Genomic DNA, 18,695 nt, shown 5'->3' with positions numbered 1-18,695 from the left:
TAAGTTAAATAGTCAAACATATACATAAAAGTCAAGGTGTCAAATAAAGAACATAGAGAGTATGTCATTTTCAGAGAAATGAAAAGTGAAAACGTTTAGTTTGACCACTTATGTGGTTAAATCATTGTTCAGGAGGCTTTTTTATCGTCCTTGAAAAATACCTTGAGATATCAAAAATTTTAGTGTAAAATTTTGGTACCTCGATGTACTAAATTTAATATCTTAAGATATTTTTATAAGGATGGTAAAAAAGCTTCTGTGTCACAGTTCACGGTCACAGGCATTCCAGCACAGTGCATAGAACATGCATTTCATATTTGGACTGGTAAAAACAAGGAAACGACATTACAGCAATTTCATGATTTCAAAAGAACTACATACTTCAATCTGTATCTCTTTGAAAGTATGGAAGATAAAAATGTTGCAAGCACGGACGCCCTTGGAAAGTTGCTCCTGGGCATACTGATTATTTGCCTATAAGTTTTAACCTCGAGTTTACTTAGCTACTCTGGTCCCTTCCATCAAAGGTATGCTCCATTCTAGCTTATGCCTCACCGAGCAGAGGTGCTGCCGATCAGCCACCTCTTAATTAGATGGTGGATCAGCACTGAAATAAGATGGCGAGGGCGCCATTGCCAAACTCACCGAGTGCGGAGACGGCGGCGGGAACTTCCTGTGGCCACGTGGCGGCGGTGCTGCTTTGCCATGGGGAGCTGGCGGTGGATACTTTTGTGGTGGAGGCGGAGTATGCGGCGGGTAGCGGGACGGCGGCGGGGGCGGCAGGTGGTGAGCCGGGGGCGGCGGCGAGGTGTGAGCAGGTGGCGGCGACGGATGGGGTGGCGGAGAGTAGTGAGCTGGGGGCGGTGGCGACGGGTGAGCCGGCGGCGGAGTGTTGTGATGAGTTGGGGGTGGCGGCGGCGGCGTGTGGTGGTGAGACGGGGGCTGCGCCGGTGGGGCCTCATGGTGCTCATGGTGGCGGCGGCGGCGGTGGTGGTGGCCGTGGTGCTTCTGCTCCGTCGTGTTGTAGGACGGCGGTTCAGCCGGCGACAGCTCACGGTGGTGATGCTTCCCGTGCCCAGCTCCATGCTGCTCCATCAATGGCGCCTCGGCGTAGGGAGCCGGAGCCTCAGATGGTGCCTCGACTGGCGGGAAGGCATAGTGAGGCAAGGAGGAGGCGGTGCAGTGAGACGAGAGCGCCGCCGCAAGAGCGACGAGGAGGGCAATGCCCATGTGGTTCGTGGCGGCGGCCATCTTTGGCTCGCTTGGATTGGCTCCCAGCTCCCCTCCATTTGGCGCCTTTTTATAGTGGACGTTTGAATCTCTAGTTTGTTCGATGTTGCCAAACCCATTATCTTGGGTTTGGAGAGCTGGAGAGTAGAGAGAGGGCTATCCGGAGAAATGTTGGAGCGCCGACTGGGCCGTGTGGCAAGGGGGCTCCAAGTTCCACACTTTAGCCCCAAGTTCCACGCTTTTGGACCGGTACCCTGCGATTCGGTTCGAGTGCAGTTTTTACCTTTTAGCGTGAAGATAACCTAGAGCAAGACTAATAATATAGCCAACAAGTTGACTATAAGATTTATTATAATCTTTTTATAGCCCACTCATATAATGGTTAGCTCTTCATCTTTAATGCAGAACATACATGTCTGTCTCATATGCTGTCTTGGTTCTTGTGCTTGAGCTGGTTATAAGCTTATAGCCAGCTTCCCATCTCTCTCATCTGTTCTCTCTTCCACATCAGCATTTAGCTGGTTTATAGCCTGCTATTGTACCTGCTTAGAGCAGGTACAATAGCAGGCTATAAGCCAGTTCTAAGTATATTTTAAAGAGATAAGATGAGAGAGAAGAGATGTGAGCTACTAATTTGTAGCCAGCTGCACGCGGACTCTAAGACAAAATGTGTGTATGACATGTGGGACCATATATTGATGTTTTGTAGGTAACTATTGTATGAATTGGCTATTAGATTGACTATAGATGAATTGGAGCTAGTAGTTGGCTATACTATTAAACTTGTTGAGCAGGTACAATAGCAGGCTGTAAGCCAGTTATAAGCATATTTTAAAGAGATAAGAGGGAAGAGAGAAGAGATGTAGACTACTAATTTATAGCCACCTATACACGGTCTCTAGGACAAAATGTGTATATGATATGTGGAACCAAGTATTGATGTTTTGTAGATAACTATTATATGAATTGGCTATTAGATTAACTATAGATAAATTATAGCTAATAGTTGGCTATACCATTGAACTTGCTCTAAAATCATTCTAGGGCTGTCTAAAATCACATTCAAGAGTTGAGATTCATGGAGACACTATTCATTTACAGTAAGACAAACCATTGGTACATGCTGTAGCGCTAATATTGTACTAGCAATTAATCTGCCCCTTCATTAGGAAAATTGTGAGTTCATTAATTTGAAGTAGTCATGTGGTATTCTTTTTCCGGCTTGTCCCTAGATTATTTCTTGACTTTGTGCACATGTTTTCCAAACTATTAAATGTTATGGTTTTAAAACATGTATATATAGAATTTCATCATATCATATTTCTAAAGTAGTTTTTTTCAACTCATAATAGTTAATTTCATTATTTATATCATTAAATGACTAAGTTAATCTTTTATTTTTCATCTAAAAACACATTTTCATCTAAAAAAGAAGACATCCCTATACATTCAGTTGGTAGGCTGGCACTTCGAGTTCAAACTCGGCCTTAGTGCCTGGCTGCACTTCGATTTCAGAGTAGTAGTCCCATATTAAAAATATTCTCAGTAGCTTGATAACACGTATTTTTAACATAAAACAGCTGATAACACTCAAACGTAACGGTGAATTATGTATTCTACGGTATGTACGTGCCATTCAAAATACATTTACTACCTCCATCCCATAATAATCTTATTTTTCGTTTTTCCTTATCCAACGTTTGACCATTCGTCTTATTTGAAAATTTTATACAAAAACCCACGTATAAAGTACTATTCATATTTTATCATCTAGTAACAATAAAAATATTAATCACAAAAAAATTCAAATAAGACGAATGGTCAAACGTTAAACACGGAAAAACGAAAAATAAGGTTATTATGGGACGGAAGTAGTAGATGACTTGTAGTGCTATTAAGAAGTGATACAAAGTATTCTCTCTGTACCACATTATAAGACTCTCTGGTCTTGACTAGATTTATACGTGTGCTAATGCAAACCATATACATTAATACATGGATGAATCTAGACAAATCTAAAAGGTCTTGTAATATGAAATAGAGGGAGTATATATTATAGATATATTGTTAAACACTCAAATCATCCGTTATATTGTACTCTTTTGCTTGATGAAGGATAAAAGATTATCTAATTTTTTAATAGCTATTTAATAGTACAAATGATAAAATTAACTAATACAAAATTTAAAAAAACTACTCTACAAAGATAAGACGATATACTTTTATATATAAATTTTTTATTAAAAAAATATATTATTTAGTTGTTTAGAAAACACATACACAAAACCGATAAATAATCTGAGACAAAATAAATGTAGTATTAGAACTGATAGCAAAGTGCCTACTAGTGTATTTCTCTTTCGGCTGTATATATCTGTACCTAAAGTAGTCAAGTACAGAGTAGCATGGAATATCCTGACCGATCTGTCGATGTGTCCTCTCGTCATTAGCTGAATAGTTGCACTGACACTTTAATGGGCTAGTTTGGACCTTAAAGGACGGGCGTTGATCTCTGCGGCTGCGGTGTCTTTGGACCGAACCACAGTGCACAAGAGATACTAGTGGGCTTCAACGACGTTTCTTTGGACTGAAGAAATTTTCCACAAGAGAGTAGAGCTCACAAGAATTTCGTCGGTTTGGCAGAAATCAATCTAACGGTTCTAGGAGTAGACTCTAGAAGCAGAGGATAGAAGTGCGCCAAGTGATAGTTTGGCATTCAGCGCAATTTTGCATTTGACTTCTGCAGTACTGCAGTTTTGGAATGTAATTATTATCAGTCTTGATTGGTTGGCTCTTGCCTTATGAAATCACGTCGTCTGCATTTTATTTTAGGGTCTACTCGCTTTGAGAAAAATCAATAAATGATTTGGATTTTCTTTTTTTTAAAAAATTCTTATGAAAGTTATTCAGTTGGTAAAAATGGAGTATGGAAAAAACTAAAGTTTTTCTTTGTTACAAGTTGCAGAGAAAAAAATATAGGAAATTTTCCATTCACTTATAGCTCTTTAAAAAGTTACTATGAATTAATGTATGCATGTATTCATATTTCTTTACGTTTTCTATTGTTATAAATTAAAATTCCTCTAAACCAAATAAGCCCGTAAGAACGTAATTCTGAATTTCTGTTTACTGCCTTGGTGTCGGACAATATCTTTGCAAGTTCTTTACCTGAGGTCTGACGAAGCTCACAGCAATTCTGGCATTGATAACATGAGTTCAAGATCCAGGAGCCATGATGCTAGCCACATATACAGGTTAGTTTTCTGCAGAAACAATTTCCTTATCGTTTCTTATTGTCCATCACGAAAAGATAAAACTGCATTATTAAGCGGCTATGCTTTGAGGCATGTGAGCTGCGCAGGATGGTTAGGCCAAACCGGCATCGCCGGCGTTATCCGCTGGTAAGGTCAATCTGAAAGGTGCACTCAGTGCTTTAGGTGGATCTAGTCTTCTCATGACAGTGAGATCTGAAACCATTTTTTTTGTTTGCCAATAAAGCGTTGGAACAGCCTGCGTGATTGATTCCTTATTCCTTAACATAGAAAATTTACCCATAATGGTCCATATACGAGCACGGAGCTATCATTTTTTACATTTTACCGGAGCAAGAGCATGAGATTAATTAAAAGGGATCAATTCGAAGAGTACATTTTTGTGTACCTCTACATTGAGATTAATGTTGCGTAGCCGGGCCGGGCCGTGCAAGACCGGGAGGCGGGCGACGCGACATGTGTCCGTTCTGTGACTTCTGTCTGTCTCTCGGCGCGAGGGCGTGGTAGTGGTGAGGCGCCCAACCACGCCCCTGATTTGCAGCCGCGAGTCACGAAGAAAAGAGAAGCTAGCCGCTGCCTGGGCTGACCCACACCACCGAGCTGCACGTAGTCACTGGTGATAGTCCCATGCCCATCCATCGTCGTCACCCCCTCGCCCATCCATCTTTAGCCTTGTCGGGGACAATGATTGATTTGATTGCCCTGGATGAACCTAGAACGCATGCAAGGAACATGAGGATACCTAAACAAACAACGAAATTATCAAATTAGTAGATCGAGTCGGCGAATCGAACCAAAAATAACCCGGGACAGGAAGAGCTAGCTGCAAGTAGAGAGGCGAAGGACAGAGGAAGAGGCCGCCCATGAGGACCCCTCAGCCCCCAACTAGAGATGGCAACGGGTATCCATCGGGTATTGCTATCTCATACTTATATCCACTAGTACAATTTTGTATCATTAAAATATTCATATTCGTCACGGGTAAGAAAATTTCTCCATACCCATACCGCTTGGGTAAACCTTACCCGTCGGGTCACCCATATACCCGTAAAAGTTCAAAACAATCTAAATATCACGGTTTCCATATAGTATATTGCATAGACGCTAGATACTTAGGACATCACACATTCATACAGTGTGGTGGAAAATGTATGGATGGTTTAAATACCTATGGTTTTGGTTAATTAGGCTAGGCTAATTTAATATTAGGTCATGACATGTATTTAAACTTGCGGGTATTTATTACCCATGGGTAAACAAGTATGGGTCATAAAAATGTTTCCATACCCGCGTACCCATCGGGTGAAATAATTTGCCTAATTACTTACCCACATGTAATATATTTAGCTCATATCCATACACTAATAAAGTAAATACCCATCGGATCTCGGATCGTGGGTCCCCGTTACCATCTCTAGCCCCAACCACGGAAGCCTCCTTGCACCTTCGACAAGCTGCAGCGTCCTCCGGCCCCATCTCAAGTTTGATTGATTGGGCCTGGGCGCGCCACGGGCCAGGACGCCACCCTACCTAATCTCGTTCACGTTCATCAACTTGGTTCATTCTCCGCATCGCACCCATAATTTTATCCGTGGTTAGCACGGCGAAAACCCTTTTTAATCGCCGCCCGCCCGCCGTGCTCCCCCGGTCGATCGCTGGCGTCGCATTGCTCGGCTGCTTCTCGCGCCTCCGGATGTGGATGAGAGACCCACCCACCACGCGCGCGGTGTCGGCACGGCGCCGCGACAGTGGTTCGGTTTCGTTCGGCATGCGAGTGGATGGATGGATGCGCGCGAAGGACGATCCGCTGCTCCCGCGGCTGCGCGGGTCAAAGCCAATGGGCCCCGCCTCGATGGCTCATCCTCCCCTGCGACGCGGGGGCATTATCACCGATCATCATCAGCGGCGTGGTGGCCGTGACGCCGGTGACTGGAATCCATGGCGTGCGTGCTCGTCGCCGTCGTCGGCTCGTGTTCTCGCGCGTCACGGGGAATGGGTTCACGGCTCACCGCTTCACAGGGGCACGCACCCCATACGGTCTCAAAAATGCGTTGTAAACGAAGCTGCTGCCCTGTTCGTACTGAAAGTTGGAGAGACGGCTAATGTGGTCGTTGTTACGTGGAGCCTCGTAGCATTTGTTGTTTTGGCTTTTCTGGATCCTTCTGATCCATGCTGCTGAGTTCCACGCTGCTCTTAATCAATGTCAATGATAGTACTTGTCCATAGTTTTTCTTGCTTTCTTCCTTCCTTTCTGGACGAAGGGATCGGCATCATACCCTCAGCCAGCTGTTCTGCATTTGCCCCAACGGCTGATGATAACTTCATGAGGTAGTAACTACTCCAGTAAACTACGTACCCTACCTCTGTACTTAAGTAGTAACCCGTCTTTGGGATTCCAGGCAAGAGTCGATGAACTTTCAGGCCGGTTAAGACTTAAGAGCGCCATTACTGAAACCTGCCCTATAGGTTATTCTCATGTCCTCGCGCACACCGGCGCAAGGTCCTCTTCCCCTTGCCCAATGGTAACGCAACTTCCCACAATCAAAGCTTACATACGTTCTAGTACGATAATTTTTCAGTATCTGGTACTATGGGGTGGTACTATAGGGGTTGTTTAGATGGGGCTAAACTTTTTAGCCCCATGTCACTTCAGATGTTTAGACACTAATTTAAAGTATTAAACATAGACTAATAAAAAATAATTTTATAAATGAGCGCTAATCCGCTAGACGAATTTTTAAGCCTAATTAATCCATAATTAGAGCATGTTCACTATAGCATTACATAGGCTAACCATGGATTAATTAGGTTTATTAGATTCGTCTCGCAAATTAGTCTAAGATTATGCATGGGTTTTATTTATAGACTACGTTTACTATTTATAATAAATGTCTAAACATTCGATGGGACAATGGACTTAAAAATAAGTCTTTGTCCCGAACACCACCATAGGTATGTGTTACGTGTATTTCACTGTAAAATAATTAAATAAAATGCCCTTGTATTTCAACTGAACTCACATCCTACTGACTACAGCACTATACTCGTAGAAATTGTCACTTCATTTAATATTTTTGGATTTTGGTATCTGTGCATTCTTTTTCCCATCTTCTTTTGCCTGTTTGTGCCTTTTCATGTCAAGAAAGAGGTGGGGAAGGGGCGCAAAATACACCTTTTCTGAAGTTTATTCCAGGGATCCCTGACATCCATCGACAAACCCATGTGGGGATATATGAAAGATAACCCGTTTCGTGTGAACTAGAGGTAGAGGCAGCGAACCGGTGTATAGATTGAGAAAACTTTTAGGAGAAGTGTCACGTCAAATGTTTGATCGGATGTCGGAAGAGGTTTTTGGACACGAATGAAAAAACGAATTTCATGGCTAGCCTAGAAACCGCGAGACGAATCTTTTGAGCCTAATTAATCCGTCATTAGCACATGTTGGTTACTGTAGCACTTATGACTAATCAGGGGCTAATTAGGCTTAAAAGATTCGTCTCAAGATTTCTTTCATAACTGTGCAATTAGTTTTTTAGTTCATTTATGCTTAATGCTTTATTTAGGTGTCTAAAAATTCGATGTGATGTTTTTAGAAAAAAATTTTGTGAACTAAATAAGGCCTGAGCAAAACCGAAAAGAAATGCAGCGTCGTGCACGACTACGACTGTGCGAAAATCTGAGTAGTTTTCAGATCGGCAAAGCGATTTCCAAATACATGGAGCCATCACATCGTCTGCTGACACTCTCCCAAACATGTGCTGTCGTGCGCCGTAGTATATGCCTCGTTCGGTGAAAAAATATTACAGCTGAAGAGAATCGCAACAACCCCGCACTATATTCGTATGATCAAGTTGAGTAATAGAAAACGAGTTTTATATGCAATGGCTGTCCCACAGAGTTCCTTAATGGAACAAAATATGCTAATGCTTCTGTTCCCAAGTTTTATCTAGTATTAGTATTAACCATCTCAAGTGTGACAATAATGTCCATGGTCATAGTTTTTCTTGAAATGTACCATGTGAGTTGGGGGTTATAGTATACAGAAGTACTGCTCTCTCCGTTTTCGTTCTATATCGTAAAAAAATGTTTAGATTTATCTATTGGTTAATATATATTATTTACATATATCTAAATTTATTAGTATTTATATGAATCTAGTTAATAAAAAATAAAACATTCTAGAATGGATGCATGGGTAAAAGCCTGTTAAGAAGTGAAAACACGATCTGTCTTACCATTTGTACAATTAACAGGGGCACTGCTTGTTGGAGTAATATGATTTTATCCTCTTTAGTGCTGCTATAATATTTGTTCACCTTACCTTTTCGGCTTTTCACAACAAAGCACTTGAACGGTTGAGCCTTTGGAAGACCAGGATCTGTTTTGCTGATTTCAGCTTGCATACCGCAGTTTATTCTATGCGCTTCTTTTACTGCAACACCAATTTATTCTACCGACCAATGTCCTTGTAAAGCTCTCTCTCGCTTCGTCGAATTCATTACTCCACATTTGTCGACATCACTGTGAGTCTGTGACCGCAGCTTTCACACACCTTGCCAAAAAATTTACTACTGGTACCACCACCACCCAGCTTCTCTCTGCTCATCATATTCCTTATTTAGGCCTTGTTTAATTTCTAAAATATTTTTTTAAAAACATCACATCGAATTTTTGGACACCTAAATAAAGCACTAAATATAGATAAACCAAAAAACTAATTGCACAGTTATGAAAGAAAATCTTGAGACGAATCTTTTGGGCCTAATTAGCCCATGATTAGCCATAAGTGCTACAGTAACCAACATGTGCTAATAACGGATTAATTAGGCTCAAAAGATTCCGACATCCGATCAAACATTTAACGTGACACTTCTCCCAAAAATTTTCTCGATCTAAACACCACCTTAACATGGCTATATGAACTGTAGTAAGATCCACTTAATCACTAAACCATGCTTACACTCTGTACATACGTTCTTTGTTGCACTCCAAAAGTTCATCGTGCACGTCTTATCTGAGTTCTTGCTGCACTCGAAAGTCCATCGGGCAGGCGTGTGCTTGCGTCGAAAATGGAGATGCAACAAGCCTGATGATCCTGAGCTGGTCCTGAAGTTTTGGAGCAAAAGGCTTTCGATGCCACAGCCGCATGCAGCATGGGCGTCCTGCAGAGTGCAGAGCGGCCGCTGTGGCCTGTGCGGCGGCGAGAGAGATAAGACTGTAGCAACGCGTGACAGCTCACGGCTGCTGCACACCTGCGTACGTGACCAGACGACTGCATACTTTTATATTGCCGTCGTCACCAATGGTCATGCTATGTCACACCGTGGCCTCTTTCTGATGGAAGTATTTATCGTCTTCCAAGTTCCAAGTGAATCTATGTCACTGTGGCAGTGTGTGTGGCGTTTATCGCTCGAGCTGGTAGCAGTTTTTGCGTGTTCAAATGGCATGTTTTTAATAGGATATATAGATTAATGCATAATATATCACACATTAATATATTTTATCAGTTTATTTATTTTATCAATTTGTTTAAATTTTTATAATATAATCATGACATGAGAAAACATATCATTTGGTCTAAAAGAGTGCTACGTCGAGTGAAGTTAATAGGCTTTTATGACATGCAAACATCACTCGTCGTCGGACCGTGCAAAAGTACAGAGATACGAAATGCTGGAAGATGAATACCACGTTAAGGAAAACAGGTTTTACTTCCATTTCCGCTGTTTATTTTTGGGGTTATACCGTAACACAACAATACCATACAAATTACCACGGACCACACGGCTAGACCGGACGAACAGTACAAAGTCGACCAACACAACACATCACATCACACCATCTAAGGGAGAGAGCACTGGAGCAATCTGAAACTCAAGGCATTATTTCTCCTCGCAACATATTTTGGCCCTAAGCTATAGGTAAACGACGCAGCAGCAGCAGCAGCTTGTTGGCAATGCATGCAGCAACTCAGGGATCGAAGCCCCCTCGCGTCTCGTCTTGTGGCCTCTCGCACAACACTTTGGTCCATCGGTCGGTCACCTTCTGCACGCAACCAACACGCACCGTTTTGTAAGAGCTCGGTTTAAGTTTCATCATCTGAAACAGCGCGCGAGAAATGAAATACGTACCTCTGCTCGGAACGTGACGGAGAGCGCGGCGGCGGAATGCAACTTAGTACGGCGGCGGCGGGCCGGGGGTGTAGGTCGGCGGCGGCTTGTGGTAGGGAGGGTTCGGCTTCGGGGTGTACGTTGGCGGCGCCGGAGTGTAGGTCGGCGGCGTGGGCGTGGGCTTCGGGGTGGGAGTGTAGGCTGGAGGATTCGGCTTGGGATGCGGCTGGTACGCTGGCGGCGTCGGCTTGGGGTACGCTGGTGGAGTCGGCTTGGGGTACGTTGGTGGAGTCGGCTTGGGGTACGATGGAGTGGGCTTCGGGTGCGGCTGGTACGTTGGCGGCGTCGGCTTGGGGTACGCTGGAGGAGTCGGCTTGGGGTAGGCTGGCGGAGTCGGCTTGGGGTACGATGGAGTGGGCTTCGGGTGCGGCTGGTACGTTGGCGGCGTCGGCTTGGGGTACGTTGGAGGAGTCGGCTTGGGGTACGTAGGAGTTGGCTTCGGGTGCGGCTGGTACGTTGGCGGTGTCGGCTTGGGGTACGCTGGAGGAGTCGGCTTGGGGTAGGTTGGCGGAGTAGGCTTAGGGTACGTTGGAGGAGTTGGCTTGGGGTATGTAGGTGTCGGCTTCGGGTGCGGCTGGTACGCCGGCGGCGTCGGCTTGGGGTACGTAGGAGGTGTTGGCTTCGGCTGGGGCTGGTACGCTGGCGGCGTCGGCTTGGGGTATGTAGGAGGCGATGGCTTGTAGGTTGGCGGCGTCGGCTTGGGGTATGTAGGAGGCGTTGGCTTGTAGGTTGGCGGCGTCGGCTTGGGGTATGTGGTAGGAGGAGTGGGAGTGTACGTCGGAGGAGTCGGCTTAGGAGTGGGCGTGTATGTGGGAGGAGTCGGCTTGGGAGTAGGGGTGTACGTTGGCGGTGTCGGCGTGTACGTCGGTGGAGTCGGAGTCGGCTTGGGCGTCGGGGTGTAGGTGGGCGGAGTGTAGGCCGGGGGCTTGTGGCCGGACGGCGGCTTGTGCTCCTTGGGTGGCGGCTTGTCGTGGTGGTGCGGCGGCTTGTGCGGCGGCTTCTCCGGCTTCGGGGCGGGCTTCGGCGTCGGGGTGTACCCGCCGCCGTAGCCGGCGTCCGCCGTGGCCTCCAGAACCACGCTCATGGCCACGAGGGCCATCACGAGAGCGGCTTTGCCACCCATTCTCACTCACCTCACTGCACTACACACTCTCCCCCCTCTGTGTGTAAAGCTTTCGCCCGGGCAAGCGAGCTCGGGGGCGCGGTGTGTGAGGAAGGCTCTACCCATGCCACCGCTTATATACACGGCGAAGTGTTGGATCCTTGCGCGGGGAGGCGGGCCATGTGACACCACCGAGCGAGGTATAGCGGGCGACCGGGCGGCACCCGGTGGTGGTGGTGAGGCGAAGGGGATTGGCGTGCATGTGGGGGAGGGGAGGGGGGTTTCGCCGGTGGTCACTCGCTTGGGGGGTCGTGTCCACTGGTCCAGGCCGTGGTCCGAAACGTTTGACGTACGTGTAGGTCAGGAACTCTAGCTAGCACTCCATACTAGTGTACTAGTAGCTGTTTACCAGGGAGGGCCCTCGGTGGAGCAGGTCGTATTCAGCTCTTTAACCCTTGTGGCACGCACGCTGTCACAGCTCACAGCAGTAATAAGCTAGCAGCACCGTAGAAGCACAGCACGCACGTGACAGCTGCGTTTGTGTGCGTTGTTGTCGGTGATGAAGATCAGCGGAGTATAGCATTCGTCTGTCGAGGAGAAGAAAAGCGGAGGGAGGAGGGAATTGTCGGGGGGAGGGGGAGGGGGAGGGGGAGGGGAATGGGGATAGGTGCTCTTGGCCAGTGTTCTGCCAGGAAGTTTTTAGTATAGTCTCTGCCTCTGCCATACACTACTCCAACCCGAATGTCGACATCGACTTGCTTGTAACCATGCTCAGTTTGCATTGGATGAGTAGTGAGTACGCTTGCGGCTATGTTCTGCATTTTGCACATTGTGATCGACGGTGTTAAGTGTGATCATTATGTGGAGATTTATTCCGCCATTGTTTTAGATTGCTCCGTTGAGGCCAGAACACTACCTAAAACATAAGGCTTATCCGATTCCGCATCACGTCTCGATCTAGGTAAAGAATGATTATGCCATACGTAACAATCATCTGGAGCACACAAGCAATACTCTTATATATAACTACCGCAGGCTTGCTTTTATATGTAAAAAGGTCGAAGATTATCTATTTTAACATCTATTTAGAGATATAAACAAGAAATTAAATAACATAAAGTTCAAAACCTACTTCAAAATGGCAACATGATAAACTTATATATAAAATGTTTTATTTATAAAACACACCATTTAGTTGTTTAGAAAAACATACATATAAATAAATTAAAAAATAATCCGAGGATAAACCGATAAAAAAGAACGCATCCTAAGTATTGCTTGTGTTTGTACCCACTCTGACCCCGGCCGCTTGCCTCATTTATGATTGTTTTTCTCTAATACTCCTATCGCTTAATTAGGCCACCCATGACACTTCACTTTGACGCTTCATCGATCCGCACATTTTTGATGCAACTACATACTGCATTGCCCTAAATCGTGACGATATACAAGCACTGAAGCACCTAATTAAATAGTTAGCTTTTAGGGTACTAGAAATAAACACAGGGCGTTTTATTTTCCAATGCCGTTTTTGAACTAGGGCAACCTTGACTTGACAGCTGGATGGTTGGATGGTGGTCACAGTTCGAGTATCAGTGTATCACCAATTGTCTCTCGGTCCCACCTTTTAAGTTCAAATATAATAATTTTGAAAAAGAATTCTTCAACAGCCTCTTCATCCCGATGTCGAACGCTTGCCAACTATCATCCCTAGCTGTTCAAAGCAAAATAGCTCGCTAAAAATAGGCCGTGTTCGGGAGACAAGACAAACAAGCCAGATTTTTTTTCACACGCACGCTTCCCAAACTGTTAAACGGTATATTTTTTATAAAAAAATTATTGAAAAGATGCATTAAAAATCATATTAATCTATTTTTTATTTTTTATAATTAATAATTAATTAATCATGTATTAATCTATTACTATGTTTTTCCAACCCACATCTTTCATCTTCGGAACGCGGTCATAGTCCACCATGAGATTCCCCTCTTTTCCCCTCTCTCGTTGACATAAAATTTTAACCAACACGCAGAAGACTTGAGAGATTTACTTAACTTTTAACTTTATAGTAGGTCCCAAAGTCTTCATGATTCGGTGTACGCCAGTCAATTTAACCTCTGCAATTGACAATTAAGATAGAAAGAGTTCGATCAGACTAACTAGCTGATCGACCAATAGACTAACGGACATTTAGTGTAACCAGTCAATTGGCCTAAAAGCACCGTAGTAGGACAATCGACTATATGATTAATATGAAAGCAATAAATATGTGATAGGCTCTAAAGATCATCAACCAACTAAGACTTATAAAAATATTTAATGTAGCTTACTAAGAATAATCTTATAAATCAGACTTAGCCAAGACAATCCAAGAGTGCGATTAATTGAACAGATAAAATATTTTAATGATGAAAATTCACTATCAACATGATGAATTGATGGCCATCGGGTGACTGAACATTACAAAATGTGGATCTACCACTGCAATCAATCTAGTTTATTAAGAACAGTCTTAATAGATTAGACGTAACTGAAACAATATAAAATTCACCTCAGCTATCAATTTAATAAGACAATGGCTTATATTTCATATAATAAATGATATAGCCGATAAGATTATGGGGGTGACGAGAACTCATTCAAGTGATAGAGATCGAGCGGGCTAGCCGAGAGCTCACTTCATAGGAAACTACTATTAAGGGTGGCGGTGGGCCGAAAGTTATGTGTTCCAATATTTTTCAAGGCCCCTAGGTAAATATAATTATACTATTAAAACTTACTTATATTCCGATTTAGTTGTAGACCACCAATCGACACTTATTTTTAAAAGGTGGGACCCCCAAGGTAGTGGGGTGGTTATTAGAGTGAAAATGAAAAATGGCTCTCTAAACTTTTGGATAGTTGGTCAAATAGTGATTTAGAGATCCAAAAATGGTTATTTCTATTGGAGGTGTTCGTAAGTCACAACTTTGTCAAGCAACTTTAGGGTATGTTCTTTTCTCCCTCCGTCCCAACCTCTAGTCGTATGTTTTCCGCGTGCATGTTTCCCCATCTAGTAAATGAGGTGGTTTTTGTAAAATTTTTAAGTAGTTCTCCTAAATAAACATATTAATCCACCTTTTAATATCTTTAGCTAATATTTAGTTAATAGTATGCTACAATGTTGTTACGTATTGCAAAAAAAGGGGAGAAGTTCCCAGCCCCTATATTTGCTTAGTCTAGTGTTTGTTTTGTAGGCACATGTTTGCAATACGATAACTTTTTTTTTATTCTCACTTGTCATATGCGTATTTGTTAGCCTAAACTTGTCTAACTTCTGCCCAATAATTTCTAAGACATACAAACTGAGGCATACCACACCTTTTATGGAGACCAAGGGATTGTTTGGTTGCCAATCATACCTTGCCACCATTTGCCCACAGAAGTTGTCACACTTGACTAAGTTAAGTTTATAAAATACAAGTCTAAAGGAATGTGACCACTCTTTTTTAAGTTACTGACATGTGGGGCCTAGATCTTATGTAGTTTTCATGCTTCAGTTTGTCAAACTTTTATAGCATAATGTGGCAGTCTCTGTGGCTTATAAATCATTGGCCACAAGTTAGGCAATTTTGAGTCAAGAGATATTCATATGACAAGTAGGGACACGAAACCAAAACATGTGGCAACAGAACAAACATTAGGCTAAGTTGGTCAAAATTGTTTGCCATAATTGTAAGAATGTGATCTTCACCCAAACATCCCCTAGTTTGCCAGAAGAGAATCTTGGCATAACTGTGTTTGCAACCAAAAAAACTGTCAAATTTACATAAACTTTACGTATGACAAACTATGGCAAAATGTGAATGACAACCAAACGCTTCGTAACTTTGCTACAACTCAATTTATCAAAAGTGTGTGCAAGCCACTCAAAGTATGGCCAACAAATTGTTGGTCACAACTCCGGCAAACTTTGGGTAGAAAAAAAAGGAGTATGCCTCGTATGCTTATGTGCTAACAAAGTGTGGCTTAGCTCAACGATAAAACTCAACCAAACAGTATCACAATAAGTTATGGCACACCTAGGATTTGACATATGGTAAACTTTAACCACGAACCAAACAGCCATAAAATTTTGGCAAATTAAGGCGAGCAACGAAACAAGCAGCTCGTCTCACAACCAATCACTTCCAGTTCAACCAGCACTACAAACACGGCTTGATGAAACAAATACCATCTGCTCGATTATATGGCCAACAACTTTAGCAAATACGGGTTGCACCAAGGAAAGAACAACCCTGAAAAGGCTGAGACGTCCTCTTCTTTCCTCTGCCAAGCTGCAGAAAACCAGGCAAAATTTTGGTCTCCCCCAAAAATCGAGAAGCTAATTCTCGTCTTTAATGTCTTTAATGGTACATGGACAGGACAAACACTGGAATCGCTCGATGTACGAACAATACTTAACAAAATAAAATCTTATAACTAGATGCATTACAAATCCGTCTCCATCCAGGTTAACTGTACCTGTCGGTGGAGTAAGCAGCTCGCGATAGTTCTGTTGCTATTAGAAAAACTATGAAATCCACGCATTTCTGCAGTTATATTAAAACAAGGACGAATTTATATTAAAAAAATCCTTATCTTTACACATATATTTTTTTTTAAATCCCTAGCTCGAATTAGTCATGTGACACAAAATCCATGAAAAATCCTTAGCTTGAGATACCATTCACACCAGTGTTGTTTCCACCATTGGACACATCACAAGGTCGCAATAATTGCTCTGATATTTACGTTGCGCACCTATCCACCTACGCCTTCATGAATCCACCGCTGATCAAGCCGACTCGCATTATGGCTCAGCACCTGTTCATTAGACTTTGCTGTAGCTTTGGCACACTACTTGTGTTCTAAGACAGTGATGAGATGCCATGCAAAACAGTGTTTGTGCCTAATGTGCATTGCCCTGTGGGGGAAGTGTACATGCTTTTTGACAAGAGATGGATGGGCGGTATGCTGAAAGTGTTTTCTCTGCACATGTTGGTCATCAAAATACAATGGCAACTGGCAACCACTTTCTCAGTGACTAGACAGATTTACCTACGTTGTTTGCACTTAAAAATGCTGGCCAGCCAAGTTCTTGTAGCAATGACAGAGATTACAACACTTTCAATAGATCGAACGAAACATTGATTATTGCAAAGATAACGTGCCCGCGCACGCGGTTAAACATAAACTTATAAGCTAGAATTTGAATTTTCAACCATAAATTTATAGTAGATTTTGAGTTTTTCTCATCGTAGATTATTTTTTAACCTTAACTGTTACCGCATCCATTTCATGTTGTAAGACTTTCTAGTTCTGTTTAGATTCATCCATTGATGAATATATATAATCTGTATATATGTCTGGATTCATTAGCATCTATATGAATCTAGGCAAGACTAGAAACAGAGGGAGTAAATCACTAAGAACCCATATATAAAAAGTTTATTCATAAATTATTTTTTATTTATAAATATGTTATTTAACCTTTTCTCTCACTGAGCAAAACGATCGCTCCAGACAGCATACTCACGTACATACGTACAATCATAGCAATACCCTCTCTAATATTAAAGTTGTTAGGCAACTTCCGGTGCATTTTACTTGTAGTATTATACTATCAGTAGAAAAAGAGTATTTTTATACCTTGTTAATTATTTGATTAGCAGTATTTTATAATTTTGTTTTTTCGATAAAGATCACACTAAAAAGGATGCTATTACCCCTTCAAATTTCTACTACACCTAATATTGTTGGTAGTATAGTTTAATCACAGTCATCTAATAAAAAAATATCAATGGTATAAATTAAATTCTATTACAAGTAAAATATACCGGAGTCGATCGAGAGAATCCGGCAATGGTCAATCCTGACATCACTAAATTTCTACCATTAATAAGCAACCGTACCTGATAATATTTATGCGCACCAGAATTTAAACTCTGGTGGATGTATTTATGTATCCACGACTTCGCAAAGACCATGCCGATGATTCCCCAAATGAAGGGATATTGGATTAACTCAAGTGCGGCGGTGATTAAAAATTTTAGCCCATCCCGGTATATGTGGATGGTGCTCTCATGTTTCATGTTGCGATTTGGCGGTTGTGTAATTCTTCATTCGGGCAGATGAGATTCTCACGCACCTCTAGAAAGTTCTGGAGAGGCCATTTCTCTAACCCGTAAAAGGAGCCGTAGCCTATTTTATGGTTGCTACTACACACTGGCAAATGGGTAGGCGCTTGGCGACGATTATATGTGCAGTACGGTAGCTAGGGGTTCTGAATATATATGTAGTTTCGTGGTTTCAGTGTCTATTATCATGCATGCATCCATGGTTTGGATATGCTTTGAGAGCTAGGTGCATGGTTCAGATGATAGGAGAGAATCTCTCTCCCCTTTTGCAAAGCACGAGCGCCATGATTTCGTTGAATGCTTTCTAGGAGCCACGCATGGCAGGAACACCCATGATATATGTCTTGGGTCACTTGATCAAATTGTTCCAGTGACAAGACACCAGAAGAAACCTCAACTTAATGTGGTTTCAGAAATTCAGCTGAGCTGAAGAAAGTAGAAATGGACCCTTAGTTCAGTTGGATTGTGGAGGAGTTTTTTCTCTCGTTTTTTTGGCGGCTTATTGATTTTATAAAATGGATTGGCAGGAAGCCGGAGTCCCGGGAAATGGCTTCAAACTCCTTAAGAATTCTGAATGGTGAACTCTGCTCAGCATTTTGCTTCGTTCTGATGTGCATGTGCTGGCCTACAGTAAACCTATGAATTCTGAAATATTCCCATCGAAACCCACAGACTTTCGAATAGTGGCACTGTTTAATTACAAGTCTATCTAGCACTGTCTTACAAAAGATTGCAGCCATTGCCTATCCAGGCGAAAAAAAGA

At 42.8% G+C, this 18,695-nt stretch overlaps 2 protein-coding genes across 2 annotated transcripts; both read right to left on the bottom strand.

Annotated features, from left to right (window-relative positions):
* Positions 1-283: 283 nt before the first annotated feature.
* Positions 284-1,260, bottom strand: LOC102706555 (extensin-1-like). Its single transcript, XM_006652214.3, has one exon. The coding sequence runs from the start codon at positions 1,249-1,251 to the stop codon at positions 586-588; it is 666 nt and encodes a 221-aa protein (XP_006652277.2). The 5' UTR covers positions 1,252-1,260; the 3' UTR covers positions 284-585.
* An 8,934-nt stretch (positions 1,261-10,194) lies between these two features.
* On the bottom strand, positions 10,195-11,866 carry LOC102712440 (extensin-like). Its single transcript, XM_006653324.3, has 2 exons — positions 10,634-11,866; positions 10,195-10,547 (listed from the first exon to the last, which is right to left on the bottom strand). Exon 1 carries the CDS (start codon positions 11,793-11,795, stop codon positions 10,677-10,679), a length of 1,119 nt encoding a protein of 372 aa, XP_006653387.3. The 5' UTR covers positions 11,796-11,866; the 3' UTR covers positions 10,195-10,547; positions 10,634-10,676.
* Between the last annotated feature and the right edge of the window lie 6,829 nt (positions 11,867-18,695).

This window comes from Oryza brachyantha, chromosome 4, assembly GCF_000231095.2.
Source record: "Oryza brachyantha chromosome 4, ObraRS2, whole genome shotgun sequence".
NCBI lineage: Eukaryota > Viridiplantae > Streptophyta > Magnoliopsida > Poales > Poaceae > Oryza > Oryza brachyantha.
Note: the sequence above shows the minus strand (reverse complement) of the source record. Positions and strands in the feature narration are given on the sequence as shown.

What these genes read in the sequence shown, in the direction of transcription:
- LOC102706555 (XM_006652214.3), bottom strand. Translation starts at nt 1,251, where the DNA reads ATGGCCGCCGCCACGAACCACATGGGCATTGCCCTCCTCGTCGCTCTT.
- LOC102712440 (XM_006653324.3), bottom strand. Translation starts at nt 11,795, where the DNA reads ATGGGTGGCAAAGCCGCTCTCGTGATGGCCCTCGTGGCCATGAGCGTG.